At 44.8% G+C, this 20,681-nt stretch overlaps 2 protein-coding genes across 4 annotated transcripts in view; both read left to right on the top strand.

Moving 5' to 3' along the window:
- LOC139532762 (E3 ubiquitin-protein ligase HECW2-like) overlaps positions 1–6,643 on the top strand; it is an 84,288-nt gene extending 77,645 nt beyond the window's left edge. For all 3 annotated transcript variants that reach the window (XM_071330774.1, XM_071330772.1, XM_071330773.1), the window contains 3 exons: positions 1,064–1,149; positions 1,420–1,532; positions 2,356–6,643. In XM_071330774.1, the coding sequence (XP_071186875.1) occupies positions 1,064–1,149; positions 1,420–1,532; positions 2,356–2,467 (311 nt within the window). In that variant the 3' untranslated portion in view covers positions 2,468–6,643. The remainder of the gene's footprint in view (positions 1–1,063; positions 1,150–1,419; positions 1,533–2,355) is intronic.
- Positions 6,644–6,803: 160 nt separating this feature from the next.
- Positions 6,804–20,681, top strand: part of LOC139532761 (sperm-associated antigen 17-like) — a 39,202-nt gene continuing 25,324 nt past the window's right edge. The window contains exons 1-13 of the mRNA XM_071330771.1: positions 6,804–7,095; positions 7,288–7,428; positions 9,140–9,199; positions 9,359–9,490; positions 9,783–9,960; positions 10,110–10,292; positions 10,512–10,678; positions 11,076–11,237; positions 11,403–11,472; positions 11,615–11,736; positions 18,163–18,300; positions 19,001–19,114; positions 19,258–19,405. Of these exons, the coding sequence (XP_071186872.1) occupies positions 6,991–7,095; positions 7,288–7,428; positions 9,140–9,199; positions 9,359–9,490; positions 9,783–9,960; positions 10,110–10,292; positions 10,512–10,678; positions 11,076–11,237; positions 11,403–11,472; positions 11,615–11,736; positions 18,163–18,300; positions 19,001–19,114; positions 19,258–19,405 (1,720 nt within the window). The 5' untranslated portion in view covers positions 6,804–6,990. The remainder of the gene's footprint in view (positions 7,096–7,287; positions 7,429–9,139; positions 9,200–9,358; positions 9,491–9,782; positions 9,961–10,109; positions 10,293–10,511; positions 10,679–11,075; positions 11,238–11,402; positions 11,473–11,614; positions 11,737–18,162; positions 18,301–19,000; positions 19,115–19,257; positions 19,406–20,681) is intronic.

The raw sequence follows: 20,681 nt of genomic DNA, 5'->3' as shown, positions 1-20,681 counted from the left end.
GTTGAACAGCTGAAGTAACTAGGCCTACCAGAGAGAAAGGCCAGTATATAACAGTATACCCTAGCTAGCTGTCTGGTTGAACAGCTGAAGTAACTAGGCCTACCAGAGAGAAAGGCCAGTATATAACAGTATACCCTAGCTAGCTGTCTGAACAGCTGAAGTAACTAGGCCTACCAGAGAGAAAGCCCAGTATATAACAGTATACCCTAGCTAGCTGTCTGGTTGAACAGCTGAAGTAACTAGGCCTACCAGAGAGAAAGGCCAGTATATAACAGTATACCCTAGCTAGCTGTCTGGTTGAACAGCTGAAGTAACTAGGCCTACCAGAGAGAAAGCCCAGTATATAACAGTATACCCTAGCTAGCTGTCTGGTTGAACAGCTTGAGTAGCTAGGCCTACCAGAGAGAAAGGCCATTATATAACAGTATACCCTAGCTAGCTGTCTGGTTGAACAGCTGGAGTAACTAGGCCTACCAGAGAGAAAGGCCAGTATATAACAGTATACCCTAGCTAGCTGTCTGGTTGAACAGCTGAAGTAACTAGGCCTACCAGAGAGAAAGGCCAGTATATAACAGTATACCCTAGCTAGCTGTCTGGTTGAACAGCTGAAGTAACTAGGCCTACCAGAGAGAAAGCCCAGTATATAACAGTATACCCTAGCTAGCTGTCTGGTTGAACAGCTTGAGTAGCTAGGCCTACCAGAGAGAAAGGCCAGTATATAACAGTATACTCTAGCTAGCTGTCTGGTTGAACAGATGAAGTAACTAGGCCTACCAGAGAGAAAGGCCAGTATATAACAGTATACCCTAGCTAGCTGTCTGGTTGAACAGCTGAAGTAACTAGGCCTACCAGAGAGAAAGGCCAGTATATAACAGTATACCCTAGCTAGCTGTCTGGTTGAACAGCTGAAGTAACTAGGCCTACCAGAGAGAAAGGCCAGGATATAACAGTATACCCTAGCTAGCTGTCTGGTTGAACAGCTGAAGTAACTAGGCCTACCAGAGAGAAAGGCCAGGCTGCTGAGTGACTCATGTCTGTCTGTCTGTCTTCCTGCCTCCCTCAGGTTACCATGACAACCACATAGTGATCCGTTGGTTCTGGGCGGCGGTGGAGAGGTTCAACAACGAGCAGAGACTCAGGCTGCTACAGGTGGGGGTGCACACACACACACACACACACACACAAACAAAGACACACACATACTAACAAACAAACACACACATATACAAACAAACACACACACATACAAACACACACATACAAACAAAGACACACACATACTAACAAACAAACACACACATACTTACAAACAAACATACAAACAAACACACACACTTAAACAAACAAACAAACAAACACACACACACACACAGAGACACACAGTGAGTAACAGCGACCTTCTTCTTTCTGCTCTGTTAGTTTGTGACGGGTACCTCCAGTATTCCCTACGAGGGTTTCGCCTCTCTCCGAGGCAGCAACGGACCCCGCAGGTTCTGTGTGGAGAAATGGGGCAAAGTTACCTCTCTACCCAGGTAAACTACTGTGCTGACTTCACTTGTAAGGCCAAGGGAACTGACTTCACTTGGAACTGACTTCACTTGTAAGGCCAAGGGAACTGACTTCACTTGTAAGGCCAAGGGAACTGACTTCACTTGTAAGGCCAAGGGAACTGACTTCACTTGTAAGGCCAAGGGAACTGACTTCACTTGTAAGGCCAAGGGAACTGACTTCACTTGTAAGGCTAAGGGAACTGACTTCACTTGTAAGGCTAAGGGAACTGACTTCACTTGTAAGGCTAAGGGAACTGACTTCACTTGTAAGGCTAAGGGAACTGACTTCACTTGTAAGGCTAAGGGAACTGACTTCACTTGTAAGGCTAAGGGAACTGACTTCACTTGTAAGGCTAAGGGAACTGACTTCACTTGTAAGGCTAAGGGAACTGACTTCACTTGTAAGGCTAAGGGAACTGACTTCACTTGTAAGGCTAAGGGAACTGACTTCACTTGTAAGGCTAAGGGAACTGACTTCACTTGTAAGGCTAAGGGAACTGACTTCACTTGTAAGGCCAAGGGAACTGACTTCACTTGTAAGGCCAAGGGAACTGACTTCACTTGTAAGGCCAAGGGAACTGACTTCACTTGGAACTGACTTCACTTGTAAGGCCAAGGGAACTGACTTCACTTGTAAGGCCAAGGGAACTAACTTCACTTGTAAGGCGAAGGGAACTGACTTCACTTGTAAGGCTAAGTGAACTCATGTAGTATATTATCAATTTGAGTATAATGTATGAAAAGGTATTATACAGACAGTATATTGTTGTTGTTTTCACTGTGTTTGCGGTTGTCTCCTCCCCAGGGCTCACACCTGTTTCAACCGGCTGGACCTCCCTCCATATCCATCCTTCTCCATGCTGCACGAGAAGATGCTCACTGCCGTGGAGGAGACCAGCACCTTCGGCCTGGAGTGATGACCCCTATCACCTTTAACCCCCACTCCTCCTACGACCTTTGACCCTGACCTCTGAACTGTAGTATCACAGAGGTAGAGGAACCCAAGGGGTTCAAGGGGATGACTGTCTAGTCTGTCTGGCACCCTGTTGTATCTTTATACACACTCACCTTCCTGAAGTGAGCTGAACAGAGGAGAATAGACCGATGTCTATCAGAGGGTATGACCCCTGCACAATGCCAGGGGTCACTGTGACGGTTAAAGTCACTTAGACACACTGCCAACACAAACCAAAGGAGAGCACCCTAACACTCACAACCTTGTTACTCCATTAGACCAATGGGAGAGATGGACTCGTAAGCCTCCAACAATCACACAATGAAGGAACCAAGACCTGGAGTGAGACTCCAGCTGGCTCATCACGTTTTATTATTTAAAATACGGATTTCCAGTGGAGTCTCGTAAGGAAGGTGGTGGTCAAGCTTTTCCTGGAGAGCAGAAGAAACAAAGATGCTTTATCTCACAGAGAGGATGAGGTGGACATCAGAGGACAGTGTTGCTCCTGGAGAAGGGGATGAGAGGAGAGAGGAAGAGATGAAAGAAGACAAGACAGGTGCTCTTCAGCTGCTGTGGCCACGCCTCCTACCCTGTCAGGGAGAGAACCAACCAATCAAGGTCCAGGCAGCTTTGTGACCTGCCCTTGTTGAACACTCTGACAGGTGTGTTCTAGAACAGAACACTGAAGTAGCCCATGGTGATGCGGTGGTGTCTGTGTGCTGAAGCTGGACTCTCTCTACAGGCTTTTCATCTATCTGCAAAATGTATTTTGTAACGGCCACAAACAATGTTTTTGAATGTACTGACTGATATCACATGATGCGCTTGAATGTGTCGTTTTTGTACGTCGCTCGATGACTCGTCAAATCAAAATGGCTGCCTCATTCTTAACAAACTTCAGGGCAAGCTATAAGCACGAATAACCAAACTCAGCTACGGTTTGTTCGATAAAGACATTACATTGAATTGGCTTTCCCATAATGTTAGACACAAGCTCACACACACTCTTTCAGTGTTTTAGCTGTTTTCATTGTTTGCAAGTATGTTGATTGTCATCGTCGCTTTATCATTGAACTACACTGCCAGAGTAGAGGGTGATCTGAACTTTTAAAATCCGTCATGGTTGTTTGTTGCTCTTGTTTTTAACTTGCTTCTACTTTTTCTCCTTATGTACATTATCCTGATTGGCACCTAATTGAATACGTTGGTTTGATCTGTTCCTATTTCAAAAGGGGTTGGTACCCCGATATAACATCATATAATGACAAATGTTCGTATGACCGTGATAATGAAAGTAAAACATGGTGATTAACAACCTGCATGTCGAGACACACACACACACACACACACACACATCATGCAATTATAATGTGATCTGTGTGTGGGTGAAGGGACATTTATAGCTTTATAGAGACTTGTGACAGAGAACATGTTGAAGTCATATACAAGCACAGATGCCCATGGTATGCTATTACACTGACTGTTTTGATGGGGGAAATGTTTTTTATAGACGTATCTACAGTACTAGGAAGTTAAGACGATGAGTAATGAGCATATGATTTTACAGACGCATCTACAGTACTAGGAAGTTAAGACGATGAGTAATGAGAACATGATTTTATAGACGCATCTACAGTACTAGGAAGTTAAGACGATGAGTAATGAGAACATGATTTTATAGACGTATCTACAGTACTAGGAAGTTAAGACGATGAGTAATGAGAACATGATTTTATAGACGTATCTACAGTACTAGGAAGTTTTAAGACGATGAGTAATGAGAATATGATTTTATAGACGCATCTACAGTACTAGGAAGTTTTAAGACGAGGAGTAATGAGAATATGATTTTATAGACGCATCTACAGTACTAGGAAGTTTTAAGACGATGAGTAATGAGCATATGATTTCAGACACATCTACAGTACTAGGAAGTTTTAAGACGAGGAGTAATGAGAATATGAAGGAAGAGTCATAGAAACAAATACATATTTGTCATGTTTTTCACTTCATACTCTGCCTTAGAAGGCATTACTCTGCTTTCTGATACCACCATATTCTACTCTCAGGGTGCGTTCCAGGTCACCTTTTTTGCAGTTGCGTTGCTGCTGAGCATTTTAGCCGATTACTATATTATATGTATATCATATTATTGTGGTTCCAGAGAGGTAAATACTTTTCCAGATGTTGTGAGGGACTATCATCTGAGCAGTGTGTCGACTGCAATAACAATGACATGAAACACGCCCAATGTCTTTGTTTTTAGGGCTGTGACCCCACCCAGTCACCATCACATCCGAGACTGTGGAATGTAGCTAACGGAATGTAAGGGACTGAAATAGAACAACTTCCTGCATTCTTTTCCATCATCCCAGGGCCAGTGAGAGACTGAGGGCAGATATATTACATGTTTTACGTTAAAAACATAATTTAAAAAAAGGGAAGTGCACAGTGGCATAACATGTATTTATTTTTTGACATTTTAGTAATTTATCAGACGCTCTTATCCAGAGCGATTTACAGTTAGTGCATTCATCTTAAACTGTAGCTAGGTGGGACGGGTTCTGGTGTAGTTTTTGAGCATAGACTGAAAGACTGAAGCTAGGGAGGGACAGTTTCTCTTGCTGTTTCGTAGGTATGCACCATGGTCTTGTAGTGGATGCGAGCATTATGGGAATACTGTACATGAGCTGGGGTGGCTTGCAAGAAGTTCTTATAACTTTTTACGTACTGACAGTACACCTTTCTTTCATTCTGACTCCCTCTCTGTCTGCAAATGAATGATTGTGCTGTCCTGTGTAGGCTATGTATTTTCACCAGGGGTCTCCAACAGGTCGATCGCGAGCTACCAGTAGCTCGCAGTCTACCTATGAGTAGCTCGCCAAACAATTCTGAAAGTACTTGCAATTTTCACGTGTTCCACGACAAACTGTCATAAACAAATCCCACAAGTGTCAGACACCGCAAGCTCCCAGCTACTATCTAATTAACGCAAAATTGACATGTTAAAAAGCCAAACCTAACAATATCTGCCAATGAATTCCCAGCAATATTGCCCCTGTCTGTGTGTGTGGTGCGTGCGTTTGTCCATCACTCCAGACAGTTGACGTGATAAACCATCTTGTGAGTTGACCGAAATACTTTCCCCAAAACCTTTTCAATTAAATATTTATTGCAAGTAGGCTTACCTGGCATAAGTATATAATGAGTATCTATTGTTATTTGAAAACTTGAAATTAAATTAAATGCCATGAAATGCGTAGCAGTATGGAACCATTGCTAGACTAGCACATTCCTCACTCAGATTCGCAATTAAAGGGCCAGATGCGCAATTACAGGAAAATTGCACAAAGATATCTACATTTGTTAGTTTCCTTCCAGACATAAAAAGAATTGACTTGGACTCAGAACATCCCATTTCGTTGTTTCTCTATGAATAATTATAATTTTGAGAGTGAAAACAATTCTTAAACCAGGAAAAACACTGACAACAAATCTCTGATTTTAGAGTTGTTTATTAACCATTATTTTACCAGGTATATTGACAGAAAATATAGTGCACTACTTTCTCTTGTAGTGCAAGGACCCGGAGAAGAGTTGCAGGGGAGAGGAGAAGAATGGGCCTATTTTAAAATCTAGAAAGAAATGAGTAGATCTAATGCCAGAAAAGGTTGGAGACCCCTGATTTGCACTGAATGTACCAATGTTTTGGGGCTTTAATTGGGGCTTTTGACTCTCTTCATCCAAGTCTCGGTCTCTCAACCTCCATGGTCTTCACATTCACCACCATCACTGAGTAACCGATAGCCCATCACACCAAGCCACTACTTTACTCACAGAAACACTTCAACTACAACACAACATGCATATATATATTATCACCAATTGTGACCAATTTGAAAGTTGCATCCATGTTTCAGTTGTTTTCACCTTTTTGTAATGGAATGTTCTGTCTGTTCCTCTCTGGCTGGCTGTCTGCCTGTCTGGTCCTGTGACCGGCAGGACTCTAGGATTAGATACTGTCTGCTGGGGGGTTCAAGGCTGTGTCTTTGTCAGAGCTTCACTCTATGCAAAGCTTTTTTCTCCATGTCACTCCTTATGATTGTATGAAAAAAAAAGATTAAAATAATTGATTAAATGTGTCTGTGTCTTTTGTGTTGGGAGTTGAACATGGATTAAGTTTCTATTAGTAGTGGTATATTCAGTATTACTTTTTTTGGCAATTTCTTTCATAAATTAATAAATAAATACATTTCAAAGGTAAGATGTCATTGCGCATAACTGATCCCTCCCCTTCAACCTGTTGCTAAGAGCAACCGAAGCGTCAGGAGACTGTACACAGAAGAGAAATGCTAGCTAACGTCAGCTAGCAAGCTAACAGCTGGAAGTGGCTGTTTTAGTTTACGTTAAGTTCAAGAGATTTCATAATATAATGCCATTTGATTCAAGTCAATAGGTTAGTTTCTCTCCAAAAACGGTAAGGAAATGCCACCAAAAAGAGTCAAAAGCGGGACAGTGTCTGCTGCTGGTGCAACGACAGTTGGAAACAAAGGTTGGGAAACTGGACTCACTACTGCACCATTTGAGGAGGTAGGTAACGTTAACAGCTCCATAACTTTAGTAAAGCTAGATATCTAGCTAGTGAAACACTATTTAAACACACTAAACTTTAAGGGGCCAGCTACAAAAGCAGGGAATGACTTCACTTGTCACAGACCTGTCACTTGGCTATGTTGTTGTTCTTCACTGATCAGTGTTGTCTGATGATGATGATGATGCTAGGAGACTTGGAAGGCCAGCATTTCTCTGGTGGTGGGAGAGAGGCTGGAGGATGAGGAGCTGATCGGGGCTCTGCTGCTGGCTGTACAGCAGCCCCTACGCAGGCTCTTCAGCGTAGTCACCTGGAACATCACCCTAGAAAAGGTCAGTAACACAAAGTGTGATTGTTCACAGTCAAGCATACAGTATATCACAAAAGTGAGTACACCCCTCACATTTTTGTAAATATTTGAGTATATCTTTTCATGTGACAACACTGAAGAAATGACACTTTGCTACAATGTAAAGTAGTGAGTGTACAGCTTGTATAACAGTGTAAATTTGCTGTCCCCTCAAAATAACTCAACACACAGCCATTAATGTCTAAACCGCTGGCAACAAAAGTGAGTACACCCCTAAGTCAAAATGTCCAAATTGGGCCCAAAGTGTCAATATTTTGTGTGGCCACCATCATTTTCCAGCACTGCCTTAACCCTCTTGGGCATGGAGTTCACCAGAGCTTCACAGGTTGCCATTGGAGTCCTCTTCCACTCCTCCATGACGACATCACGGAGCTGGTGGATGTTAGAGACCTTGCACTCCTCCACCTTCCGTTTGAGGATGACCCACAGATGCTCAATAGGGTTTAGGTCTGGAGACATGCTTGGCCAGTCCATCACCTTTACCCTCAGCTTCTTTAGCAAGGCAGTGGTCATCTTGGAGGTGTGTTTGGGGTCGTTATCATGTTGGAATACTGCCCTGCGGCCCAGTCTCCGAAGGGAGGGGATCATGCTCTGCTTCAGTATGTCACAGTACATGTTGGCATTCATGGTTCCCTCAATGAACTGTAGCTCCCCAGTGCCGGCAGCACTCATGCAGCCCCAGACCATGACACTCCCACCACCATGCTTGACTGTAGGCAAGACACACTTGTCTTTGTACTCCTCACCTGGTTGGGGCCAGCTTGACACCATCTGAACCAAATAAGTTTATCTTGGTCTCATCAGACCACAGGACACGGTTCCAGTAATCCATGTCCTTAGTCTGCTTGTCTTAAGCAAACTGTTTGCGGGCTTTCTTGTGCATCATCTTTAGAAGAGGCTTCCTTCTGGGACGACAGCCATGCAGACCAATTTGATGCAGTGTATTGCGTATGGTCTGAGCACTGACAGGCTGACCCCCCACCCCTTCAACCTCTGCAGCAATGCTGGCAGCACTCATACGTCTATTTCCTAAAGACAACCTCTGGATATGACGCTGAGCACGTGCACTCAACTTCTTTGGTCGACCATGGCGAGGCCTGTTCTGAGTGGAACCTGTCCAGTTAAACCGCTGTATGGTCTTGGCCACCGTGCTGCAGCTCAGTTTCAGGGTCTTGGCAATCTTCTTATAGCCCAGGGCATCTTTATGTAGAGCAACAATTCTTTTTTTCAGATCCTCAGAGAGTTCTTTGCCATGAGGTGCCATGTTGAACTTCCAGTGACCAGTCAGTATGAGGGAGTGTGAGAGCGATGACACCAAATTTATCACACCTGCTCCCCATTCACACCTGAGACCTTGTAACACTAACGAGTCACATGACACCGGGGAGGGAAAATGGCTAATTGGGCCCAATTTGGACATTTTCACTTAGGGGTGTACTCACTTTTGTTGCCAGCGGTTTAGACATTAATGGCTGTGTGTTGAGTTATTTTGAGGGGACAGCAAATTTACACTGTTATACAAGCTGTACACTCACTACTTTACATTGTAGCAAAGTGTCATTTCTTCAGTGTTGTCACATGAAAAGATATACTCAAATATTTACAAAAATGTGAGGGGTGTACTCACTTTTGTGATATACTGTATATCAACCAATGAATGAAATGCTTCACAGATCCATGAACTGGGAAACCCAAAAATCAAGAAGACCAAGGATGCACCCATGTTTTACGAGGTATGTAATGCACCCATTTTTCAGTACAATGTGCTCTATAGGCTATTCATTTCAAAAGACACATTTACGAAGCAGCAGAGAAAGAGTTTTGCACAATAAATTAGAACTATTACTCACTCTCTGTCTATTCTACATCAAGTATGTTGTTTGTCTATAAAGGTGATGGAGGCAGCCAAGGTCCTGCTCGATGCAGGAGAGGAGCTGCCCTGTGACCTGCTGGGTAAACTGCTCAAGTTCCAGCTCCTGGGAGTCAAGGCCAACGACCAGCAGAGGAGAGCCACAGAGATGAGGGTAGGAAGGAACTCCTGACAGCCATCAACAATAATCAGTCATCTTATCGCCCTGGCAACAGCCAGCTTTCCTAGAGAATCTTTTGAAGTGTTATTGTCAGATAGAGTTATAGTAGTATTGTAACATGGGTGATAAGAAACCTTGTCTGAGACATGAAAACTAGCCTGCGCTACCTGTTAATGCCTCAGCTTCAGCTCAGCAGGCTATCGCAGTCTTCTGGCACAGAGGAGACCCGCATTTGAACCGCAGTATGCAGTATTAGCACCACTTAGTTTAATCCACTCTCTCCCAGGCTGCTGAGGAGAAGCGTAAGGGCAAGGCTGGCAATGCCTCCCCAACCAAAGACAAAGGTGGTGCCAAGCCTGCCGCCAAAGGTGACAAGGGGAAGAAAGGGGCAGAGCTCAGTGCCCCAACCAAGGACACCAAGCTGAAAAAGAGGGGCGAGGAGGATGAGACCAACAAGTATATAGGTGAGCAGTCTACTCTGTCTCAATGATCACACATACAGTATAGAATCACTGTTTGGTTGATAGTATGAGGTTGGTTGTCACTTTGTGTTGGGGAGACTGGGTGGTTGTCTCTCTCCCTCTCAAGCTTTCGTGTGTGTGTGTGTGTCTAGACGATGAGCCAGACGATGGTCCTCAGCACTACGTTCTGGTGGTGGGCTTCCAGCAGGCTCAGCTGGTCTCTGTGCTGGACTCCCTGGGGGTCCATGTGTCCAACGTTATCAAGCTGACCTCACAGAGACCAGACCGGCCAGAGGGATCACTGGAAGGGCGTGATGCCAAACCCCTGGATGGGGGTAAGACTCAGATTGGCATCAATGTGAGGTTTGGATTGATTTAGCCTGGGATCTTGAGTCTTTTGTTCCACTGGTTTCATTGTACAGTCAGGGTCAACTGAATCAAGCACAGCAGAGGTATTTGACAGTATTTCATATTGGCAGTACAGTATGGATCTATCAATCAATCTCATTTTAATGTGATTTGTGTTGCTAAATGCTGCTATTGTGTTCCTGTAGACGCAGAGACTAACATTAGGAGAAGACAGCGGGAGCAGTTCTGGGGTCAGTTGGAAGGGGTTCTAAACAGTGGCTCAGCATTCTCCAAGCTGTTTGATGTGGCCCGCCTCAGTCACACCGCTAAAGAGATCCTGCCACCACAAGACAAGGATAGCCCAGAGGCTATGGTGATTTCCTTGTCTTCTTCTGCTTCTGCTGCTTCTTCTTCTGCTGCTTCTGCTTCTTCTTCTGCTGCTTCTTCTGCTTCTGCTGCTTCTTCTTCTGCTGCTTCTTCTGCTTCTGCTGCTTCTTCTTCTGCTTCTTCTTCTTCTGCTGCTTCTGCTTCTTCTTCTCCTTCTTCTTCTGATTCTTCTTCTTCTGCTTCTTCTTCTTCTGCTGCTCCTTCTTCTTCTTCCTCTTCTTCTTCTTCCTCTTCTTCTGATATCAATCAACGCTCTGACGAGAAGGCAGAGGTTCTGACACCTAAGCAATAAACATTGGCAAGAGCATTGTGCGGGTCTTTCTTTAATTATAATAATTTTTTATAATGTACATAAAATGCCATGTTAATATGTTGTGTTGTAGCTTGGGTTTGGGGTACGTCTGTTTGAGGACGTGGCGTGTCTGATCTATGACTGTCTGGACTGGAGGAGACAGCATCAACACTACCTGAACAGCATGAGACTGGTCCAGGTGCCATCTGTCCCCAGGGCTGGGGCACGCACCACCCAGGAAAGCCCTGCAGAGGTACTGTACCAGAAACACACATGCATGCACACAGGATGAACTGACTGGTGGACGGAGCAGGAAACCATACTGAATATACACAATACTGTCTTTATTTCATGTAGGCCTGTTTTCTGTTTCTACATGTAGCAGAAATGTTGAGGAATATTTTCTGTCATATCTTAGACGGTTCAGACCACAACGCCTCAGACACCTGGGTCCAAGAAGAGACAAGTCCAAGAGGAGACCACTCCAGGTATTCTACAGCTTCACAAACACTCACTGTAGGACAGTTGATGTTATAATGGATCGTTCAAGTAAATGATTACAGTTAACTGGTAGCTGAATGAAAGTGAATTGACCCTAACCCAGGGAGCTGTTGTCTGTTGTCCACCCAGCAGACCCTGAACCAGCTGCTCTGAGTACTGATGTGGACATGCGTTACTATAACGACCTGCTGGACCAGATTCCTCCTGAAGCCTCCTCTGTTCCCCTCATACTACACTGCATGCTGGAGCAGGTTCTGTTCTGTTCCCTTCATACTACACTGCATGCTGGAGCAGGTTCTGTTCTGTTCCCCTCATACTATACTGCATGCTGGAGCAGGTTCTGTTCTGTTCCCTTCATACTACACTGCATGCTGGAGCAGGTTCTGTTCTGTTCCCTTCATACTACACTGCATGCTGGAGCAGGTTCTGTTCTGTTCCCTTCATACTACACTGCATGCTGGAGCAGGTTCTGTTCTGTTCCCTTCATACTACACTGCATGCTGGAGCAGGTTCTGTTCTGTTCCCTTCATACTACACTGCATGCTGGAGCAGGTTCTGTTCTGTTCCCCTCATACTACACTGGAGCAGGTTCTGTTCTGTTCCCTTCATACTACACTGCATGCTGGAGCAGGTTCTGTTCTGTTCCCTTCATACTACACTGCATGCTGGAGCAGGTTCTGTTCTGTTCCCTTCATACTACACTGGAGCAGGTTCTGTTCTGTTCCCTTCATACTACACTGGAGCAGGTCTTGTTCTGTTCATACTACACTGGAGCAGGTTCTGTTCCCTTCATACTACACTGGAGCAGGTTCTGTTCTGTTCCCTTCATACTACACTGGAGCAGGTTCTGTTCTGTTCATACTACACTGGAGCAGGTTCTGTTCCCTTCATACTACACTGGAGCAGGTTCTGTTCTGTTCCCTTCATACTACACTGGAGCAGGTTCTGTTCCCTTCATACTACACTGGAGCAGGTTCTGTTCCCTTCATACTACACTGGAGCAGGTTCTGTTCTCTTCATACTACACTGGAGCAGGTTCTGTTCTCTTCATACTACACTGGAGCAGGTTCTGTTCCATTCCCTTCATACTACACTGGAGCAGGTTCTGTTCTGTTCATACTACACTGGAGCAGGTTCTGTTCCCTTCATACTACACTGGAGCAGGTTCTGTTCTCTTCATACTACACTGGAGCAGGTTCTGTTCTCTTCATACTACACTGGAGCAGGTTCTGTTCCATTCCCTTCATACTACACTGGAGCAGGTTCTGTTCTCTTCATACTACACTGGAGCAGGTTCTGTTCCATTCCCTTCATACTACACTGGAGCAGGTTCTGTTCCATTCCCTTCATACTACACTGGAGCAGGTTCTGTTCCATTCCCTTCATACTACACTGGAGCAGGTTCTGTTCCATTCCCTTCATACTACACTGGAGCAGGTTCTGTTCCATTCCCTTCATACTACACTGGAGCAGGTTCTGTTCCATTCCCTTCATACTACACTGGAGCAGGTTCTGTTCCATTCCCTTCATACTACACTGGAGCAGGTTCTGTTCTCTTCATACTACACTGGAGCAGGTTCTGTTCTCTTCATACTACATTGGATCAGGTTCTGTTCCCTTCATACTACACTGGAGCAGGTCCTGTTCTGTTCCCTTCATACTACACTGGAGCAGGTTCTGTTCTGTTCATACTACATTGGAGCAGGTCCTGTTCTGTTCATACTACATTGGAGCAGGTTCTGTTCTGTTCATACTACATTGGAGTAGGTTCTGTTCCCTTCATACTACATTGGAGCAGGTTCTGTTCTGTTCATACTACACTGGAGCAGGTTCTGTTCTGTTCATACTACACTGGAGCAGGTTCTGTTCCCTTCATACTACATTGGAGCAGGTTCTGTTCTGTTCATACTACATTGGAGCAGGTTCTGTTCCCTTCATACTACACTGGAGCAGGTTCTGTTCTGTTCATACTACACAGGAGCAGGTTCTGTTCCCTTCATACTACATTGAAGCAGGTTCTGTTCTGTTCATACTACACTGGAGCAGGTTCTGTTCCCTTCATACTACACTGGAGCAGGTTCTGTTCTGTTCATACTACACTGGAGCAGGTTCTGTTCCCTTCATACTACACTGGAGCAGGTTCTGTTCTGTTCATACTACACTGGAGCAGGTTCTGTTCCCTTCATACTACACTGGAGCAGGTTCTGTTCCCTTCATACTACACTGGAGCAGGTTCTGTTCCCTTCATACTACACTGGAGCAGGTTCTGTTCCCTTCATACTACACTGGAGCAGGTTCTGTTCCCTTCATACTACACTGGAGCAGGTTCTGTTCTGTTCATACTACACTGGAGCAGGTTCTGTTCTGTTCATACTACACTGGAGCAGGTTCTGTTCTGTTCATACTACACTGGAGCAGGTTCTGTTCCCTTCATACTACATTGGAGCAGGTTCTGTTCCCTTCATACTACATTGGAGCAGGTTCTGTTCTCTTCATACTACACTGGAGCAGGTTCTGTTCTGTTCATACTACACTGGAGCAGGTTCTGTTCTGTTCATACTACACTGGAGCAGGTTCTGTTCCCTTCATACTACACTGGAGCAGGTTCTGTTCCCTTCATACTACACTGGAGCAGGTTCTGTTCCCTTCATACTACACTGGAGCAGGTTCTGTTCCATTCCCTTCATACTACACTGGAGCAGGTTCTGTTCTGTTCATACTACACTGGAGCAGGTTCCCTTCATACTACACTGGAGCAGGTTCTGTTCCATTCCCTTCATACTACACTGGAGCAGGTTCTGTTCTGTTCATACTACACTGGAGCAGGTTCTGTTCCATTCCCTTCATACTACACTGGAGCAGGTCCTGTTCTGTTCCCTTCATACTACACTGGAGCAGGTTCTGTTCCATTCCCTTCATACTACACTGGAGCAGGTTCTGTTCTGTTCATACTACATTGGAGCAGGTTCTGTTCTGTTCATACTACACTGGAGCAGGTTCTGTTCTGTTCATACTACATTGGAGCAGGTTCTGTTCTGTTCATACTACACTGGAGCAGGTTCTGTTCTGTTCATACTACACTGGAGCAGGTTCTGTTCTGTTCATACTACATTGGAGCAGGTTCTGTTCTGTTCATACTACACTGGAGCAGGTTCTGTTCTGTTCATACTACATTGGAGCAGGTTCTGTTCTGTTCATACTACACTGGAGCAGGTTCTGTTCTGTTCATACTACATTGGAGCAGGTTCTGTTCTGTTCATACTACATTGGAGCAGGTTCTGTTCTGTTCATACTACATTGGAGCAGGTTCTGTTCTGTTCATACTACACTGGAGCAGGTTCTGTTCTGTTCATACTACACTGGAGCAGGTTCTGTTCTGTTCATACTACATTGGAGCAGGTTCTGTTCTGTTCATACTACACTGGAGCAGGTTCTGTTCCCTTCATACTACACTGGAGCAGGTTCTGTTCCCTTCATACTACACTGGAGCAGGTTCTGTTCCCTTCATACTACACTGGAGCAGGTTCTGTTCCCTTCATACTACACTGGAGCAGGTTCTGTTCCCTTCATACTACACTGGAGCAGGTTCTGTTCTGTTCATACTACCCTGGAGCAGGTTCTGTTCTGTTCATACTACACTGGAGCAGGTTCTGTTTTGTTCATACTACACTGGAGCAGGTTATGTTCTGTTCATACTACACTGGAGCAGGTTCTGTTCCCTTCATACTACATTGGAGCAGGTTCTGTTCCCTTCATACTACATTGGAGCAGGTTCTGTTCTCTTCATACTACACTGGAGCAGGTTCTGTTCTGTTCATACTACACTGGAGCAGGTTCTGTTCTGTTCATACTACACTGGAGCAGGTTCTGTTCCCTTCATACTACACTGGAGCAGGTTCTGTTCTGTTCATACTACACTGGAGCAGGTTCCCTTCATACTACACTGGAGCAGGTTCTGTTTCATTCCCTTCATACTACACTGGAGCAGGTTCTGTTCTGTTCATACTACACTGGAGCAGGTTCTGTTCCATTCCCTTCATACTACACTGGAGCAGGTCCTGTTCTGTTCCCTTCATACTACACTGGAGCAGGTTCTGTTCCATTCCCTTCATACTACACTGGAGCAGGTTCTGTTCTGTTCATACTACATTGGAGCAGGTTCTGTTCTGTTCATACTACACTGGAGCAGGTTCTGTTCTGTTCATACTACACTGGAGCAGGTTCTGTTCTGTTCATACTACACTGGAGCAGGTTCTGTTCTGTTCATACTACATTGGAGCAGGTTCTGTTCTGTTCATACTACACTGGAGCAGGTTCTGTTCTGTTCATACTACATTGGAGCAGGTTCTGTTCTGTTCATACTACACTGGAGCAGGTTCTGTTCTGTTCATACTACATTGGAGCAGGTTCTGTTCTGTTCATACTACACTGGAGCAGGTTCTGTTCTGTTCATACTACATTGGAGCAGGTTCTGTTCTGTTCATACTACACTGGAGCAGGTTCTGTTCTGTTCATACTACATTGGAGCAGGTTCTGTTCTGTTCATACTACACTGGAGCAGGTTCTGTTCTGTTCATACTACATTGGAGCAGGTTCTGTTCCCTTCATACTACACTGGAGCAGGTTCTGTTCATACTACATTGGAGCAGGTCCTCCACTGTAGGCCCCAACCATCATCACCATACTAGTCAACCAGGACAACAGTTGTTCAGATCTGTTTGTGTTTTATCCATGTGGTTCATTGTATTACTGCCTGTGTATTGTCTTACCCTCAGAGGTCAGCGTTGAAGTATTGTAGTTGAGAAAACACTTCTCCTCCATACCTTGACTTAGATTTGACATGAAAGACACTCCAGACATTATATATGTACAGTGGGGAGAACAAGTATTTGATACACTGCCGATTTTGCAGGTTTTCCTACTTACAAAGCATGTAGAGGTCTGTCATTTTTATCATAGGTACACTTCAACTGTGAGAGACGGAATCTAAAACAAAAATCCAGAAAATCACATTGTATGATTTTTAAGTAATTAATTTGCATTTTATTGCATGACATAAGTATTTGATCACCTACCAACCAGTAAGAATTCCGGCTCTCACAGACCTGTTAGTTTTTCTTTAAGAAGCCCTCCTGTTCTCCACTCATTACCTGTATTAACTGCACCTGTTTGAACTCGTTACCTGTATAAAAGACACCTGTCCACACACTCAATCAAACAGACTCCAACCTCTCCACAATGGCCAAGACCAGAGAGCTGTGTAAGGACATCAGGGATAAATTGTAGACCTGTACAAGGCTGGGATGGGCTACAGGACAATAGCCAAGCAGCTTGGTGAGAAGGCAACAACTGTTGGCACAATTATTAGAAAATGGAAGAAGTTCAAGATGACGGTCAATCACCCTCGGTCTGGGGCTCCATGCAAGATCTCACCTCGTGGGGCATCAATGATCATGAGGAATGTGAGGGATCAGCCCAGAACTACACGGCAGGACCTGGTCAATGACCTGAAGAGAGCTGGGACCACAGTCTCAAAGAAAACCATTAGTAACACACTACGCCGTCATGGATTAAAATCCTGCAGCGCACGCAAGGTCCCCCTGCTCAAGCCAGCGCATGGCCAGGCCCGTCTGAAGTTTGCCAATGACCATCTGGATGATCCAGAGGAGGAATGGGAGAAGGTCATGTGGTCTGATGAGACAAAAATAGAGCTTTTTGCTCTAAACTCCACTCGCCGTGTTTGGAGGAATAGAAGGATGAGTACAACCCCAAGAACACCATCCCAACCGTGAAGCATGGAGGTGGAAACATCATTCTTTGGGGATGCTTTTCTGCAAAGGGGACAGGACGACTGCACCGTATTGAAGGGAGGATGGATGGGGCCATGTATCGCGAGATCTTGACCAACAACCTCCTTCCCTCAGTAAGAGCATTGAAGATGGGTCGTGGCTGGGTCTTCCAGCATGACAACGACCCGAAACACACAGCCAGGGCAACTAAGGAGTGGCTCCGTAAGAAGCATCTCAAGGTCCTGGAGTGGCCTAGCCAGTCTCCAGACCTGAACCCAATAGAAAATCTTTGGAGGGAGCCGAAAGTCCGTATTGCCCAGCGACAGCCCCGAAACCTGAAGGATCTGGAGAAGGTCTGTATGGAGGAGTGGGCCAAAATCCCTGCTGCAGTGTGTGCAAACCTGGTCAAGAACTACAGGAAACGTATGATCTCTGTAATTGCAAACTAAGGTTTCTGTACCAAATATTCAGTTCTGCTTTTCTGATGTATCAAATACTTATGTCATGCAATAAAATGCAAATTAATTAATTAAAAATCATACAATGTGATTTTCTGGATTTTTGTTTTAGATTCCTTCTCTCACAGTTGAAGTGTACGTATGATAAAAATTACAGACCTCTACATGCTTTGTAAGTAGGAAAACCTGCAAAATTGTCAGTGTATCAAATACTTGTTCTCCCCACTGTATATATAGTGGACAAGTAGAGAATCCTGAGTATGAATGGTTGAGCTCCTTTAGTTGACTGTGTGTGTGTGTGTGTGTGTGTGTGTGTGTGTGTGTGTGTGTGTGTGTGTGTGTGTGTGTGTGTGTGTGTGTGTGTGTGTGTGTGTGTGTGTGTGTGTGTGTGTGTGTGTGTGTGTGTGTGTGTGTGTGTGTGTGTGTTCAGGTGGTGGCCACAGAGCAGGACATCCCTCCCCTGTCTGCAGCAGGCTCAGAGAAGGGAGTGTACAGCCTGGAGAAGAGCCTGGCAGACTACATGCTGTCTGCTGTCATGTCTCTACCTCGCTCAGACCAGGAGAAGAAGGTACATTACTGTAGACTACACCATGACCCTCTATACCTGTTAAACTGTTTCTCCAGTATAGTATGGTTTCATTACTGTAGACTACACCATGACCATCTATACCTGTTATACTGTTTCCCCAGTATAGTATGGTTTCATTACTGTAGACTACACCATGACCCTCTATACCTGTTAAACTGTTTCCCCAGTATAGTATGGTTTCATTACTGTAGACTACACCATGACCCTCTATACCTGTTAAACTGTTTCTCCAGTATAGTATGGTTTCATTACTGTAGACTACACCATGACCCTCTATACCTGTTAAACTGTTTCCCCAGTATAGTATGGTTTCATTACTGTAGACTACACCATGACCCTCTATACCTGTTAAACTGTTTCTCCAGTATAGTATGGTTTCATTACTGTACCATACAATGTACCTGCAATCTGTTACTGTGTATTTGGTCATTCTCTATCTCAAAAGTGACTTGAGTTGAGGCTAATATTTTCAGTACAGAGATTATACACTGAATATACAAAACATTAAGAACACCTGCTCTTTCCATGACATAGACTGACCAGGTGAATCAAGGTGTAAGCTCTGGTCCCTTATTTATGTCACTTGTTAAATCCACTTCAATCACTATAGTGCTCCTAATGATTTGTCCAATCAATGTATAGAGCTGCATAACATAGAGTATGATGTATTTATTGTTAGACGTTGAGGGAGACGTTTGGTGCTGTGGAGAACACCCAGCAGAACACTGAGCACCAGAGACCTCTACTGATCAACTGTCATGACGAGAGAGCCCTGAGACTGCACCACCTGCCTGTGAGACACACACACACACACACACACACACACACACACACACACACACACACACACACACACACAGACATGCTCTCTAATTAGCAGCAGCTGTATCCTCCAGGTACGGTCTATGAGGGATGTGTTGTGTTGTATTATACCAGGTCCATAACAGCTTTGATGCGGTGAAGACAGAGACAGAGATGATGAGAAACACTCCGGTGTGGAATCTTCTCCGCTCCGTCCGCCCCCTGAGTGGAAATAGAACCAGACTGGCCCGCATCCAGGAGCTCACACACTACTGCACCGACGGTGAGGAGAGAACACACAGACACACACAGACACACACACAGACACACACTACTGCACCGACGGTGAGGAGAGAACACACAGACACACACAGACACACACACAGACACACACTACTGCACCGACGGTGAGGAGAGAACACACACACACACACACACACACACACACACACACACACACACACACACACACACACACACACACACACACACACACACACACACACACACACACACACACACACACACACAGACACACACTACTGCACCGACGGTGAGGAGAGAACACACAGACACACTTACACACAGCCTTGCACACACACACACACTCACTCACTCACACAGACACACACATCACACCACACCACATACTCACACACAGCCACACACCACACACACACACACATGCATATACAAAACACACACACAGACACACAGACATGCACACACACACACACCACACAGACACACACACTCAGTCACAGCTCTCTGCGTTTTTTTATAGCCTATGGAATTTTATGCAGACCAATTTAGCGTGATAGCCAGATTGCATTGTGGCTCAGGTGTGCTGAGTAGTGTTATTATTGCAGCCCAACCTGTATTTAGTCAAGGTAATTACAAAGCACAGTCCCACTAAAGACCAACAGATGGTGGGATGCTGTTAAATGATCACCCTTGCTTGTTGGTTCTGGGCTGGGGATGAGACTACCCACTGGGCACAGACGTCAATTCAACGATGTGTAAACAACGTTGATTCAACCAGTGTGTGCCCAGTGGGTCGCTACTGCTACTGGCTGGTGGGATGAATACATTCTCCATGATGTTAGAGAGAGGAGACGGAGAGTTAGACTGAAGAAATAGTCTGGGAGAGTCTGAGCTGTGGGCTACTTTATAAGGAAGGAGAGGTTCCATACTGTACTATCACTACCAATGTGGTGCTCTGTTAGATCAGCAGAGTGAAATGCTGAATTCCAGATAGACTCCTACCTCCTACTCTCTAGGCATTCCTGAAGATCTGAAGAATCTGATAGGTTTAAAAAATATGGTAATTACTTCCCCTTCCCCTAGACTGAATCAAGTTTTCAACGGATAGCTCTATACCATATTGCTGTATACAGTTGAAGTCAAAAGTTTACATACACTTAGGTTGGAGTCATTAAAACTCGTTTTTCAACCACTCCACACATTTCTTGTTAACAGATTATAGTTTTGGCAAGTCGGTTAGGACATCTACTTTGTGCATGACACAAGTAATTTTTCCAACAGTTGTTTACAGACAG

The sequence above is a fragment of the Salvelinus alpinus genome, chromosome 10 (genome assembly GCF_045679555.1).
Source record: "Salvelinus alpinus chromosome 10, SLU_Salpinus.1, whole genome shotgun sequence".
Taxonomy (NCBI): Eukaryota; Metazoa; Chordata; class Actinopteri; order Salmoniformes; family Salmonidae; genus Salvelinus; species Salvelinus alpinus.
The sequence above is the reverse complement of the archived record's forward strand: the minus strand, read 5'-3'. Positions and strand labels throughout refer to the sequence as shown.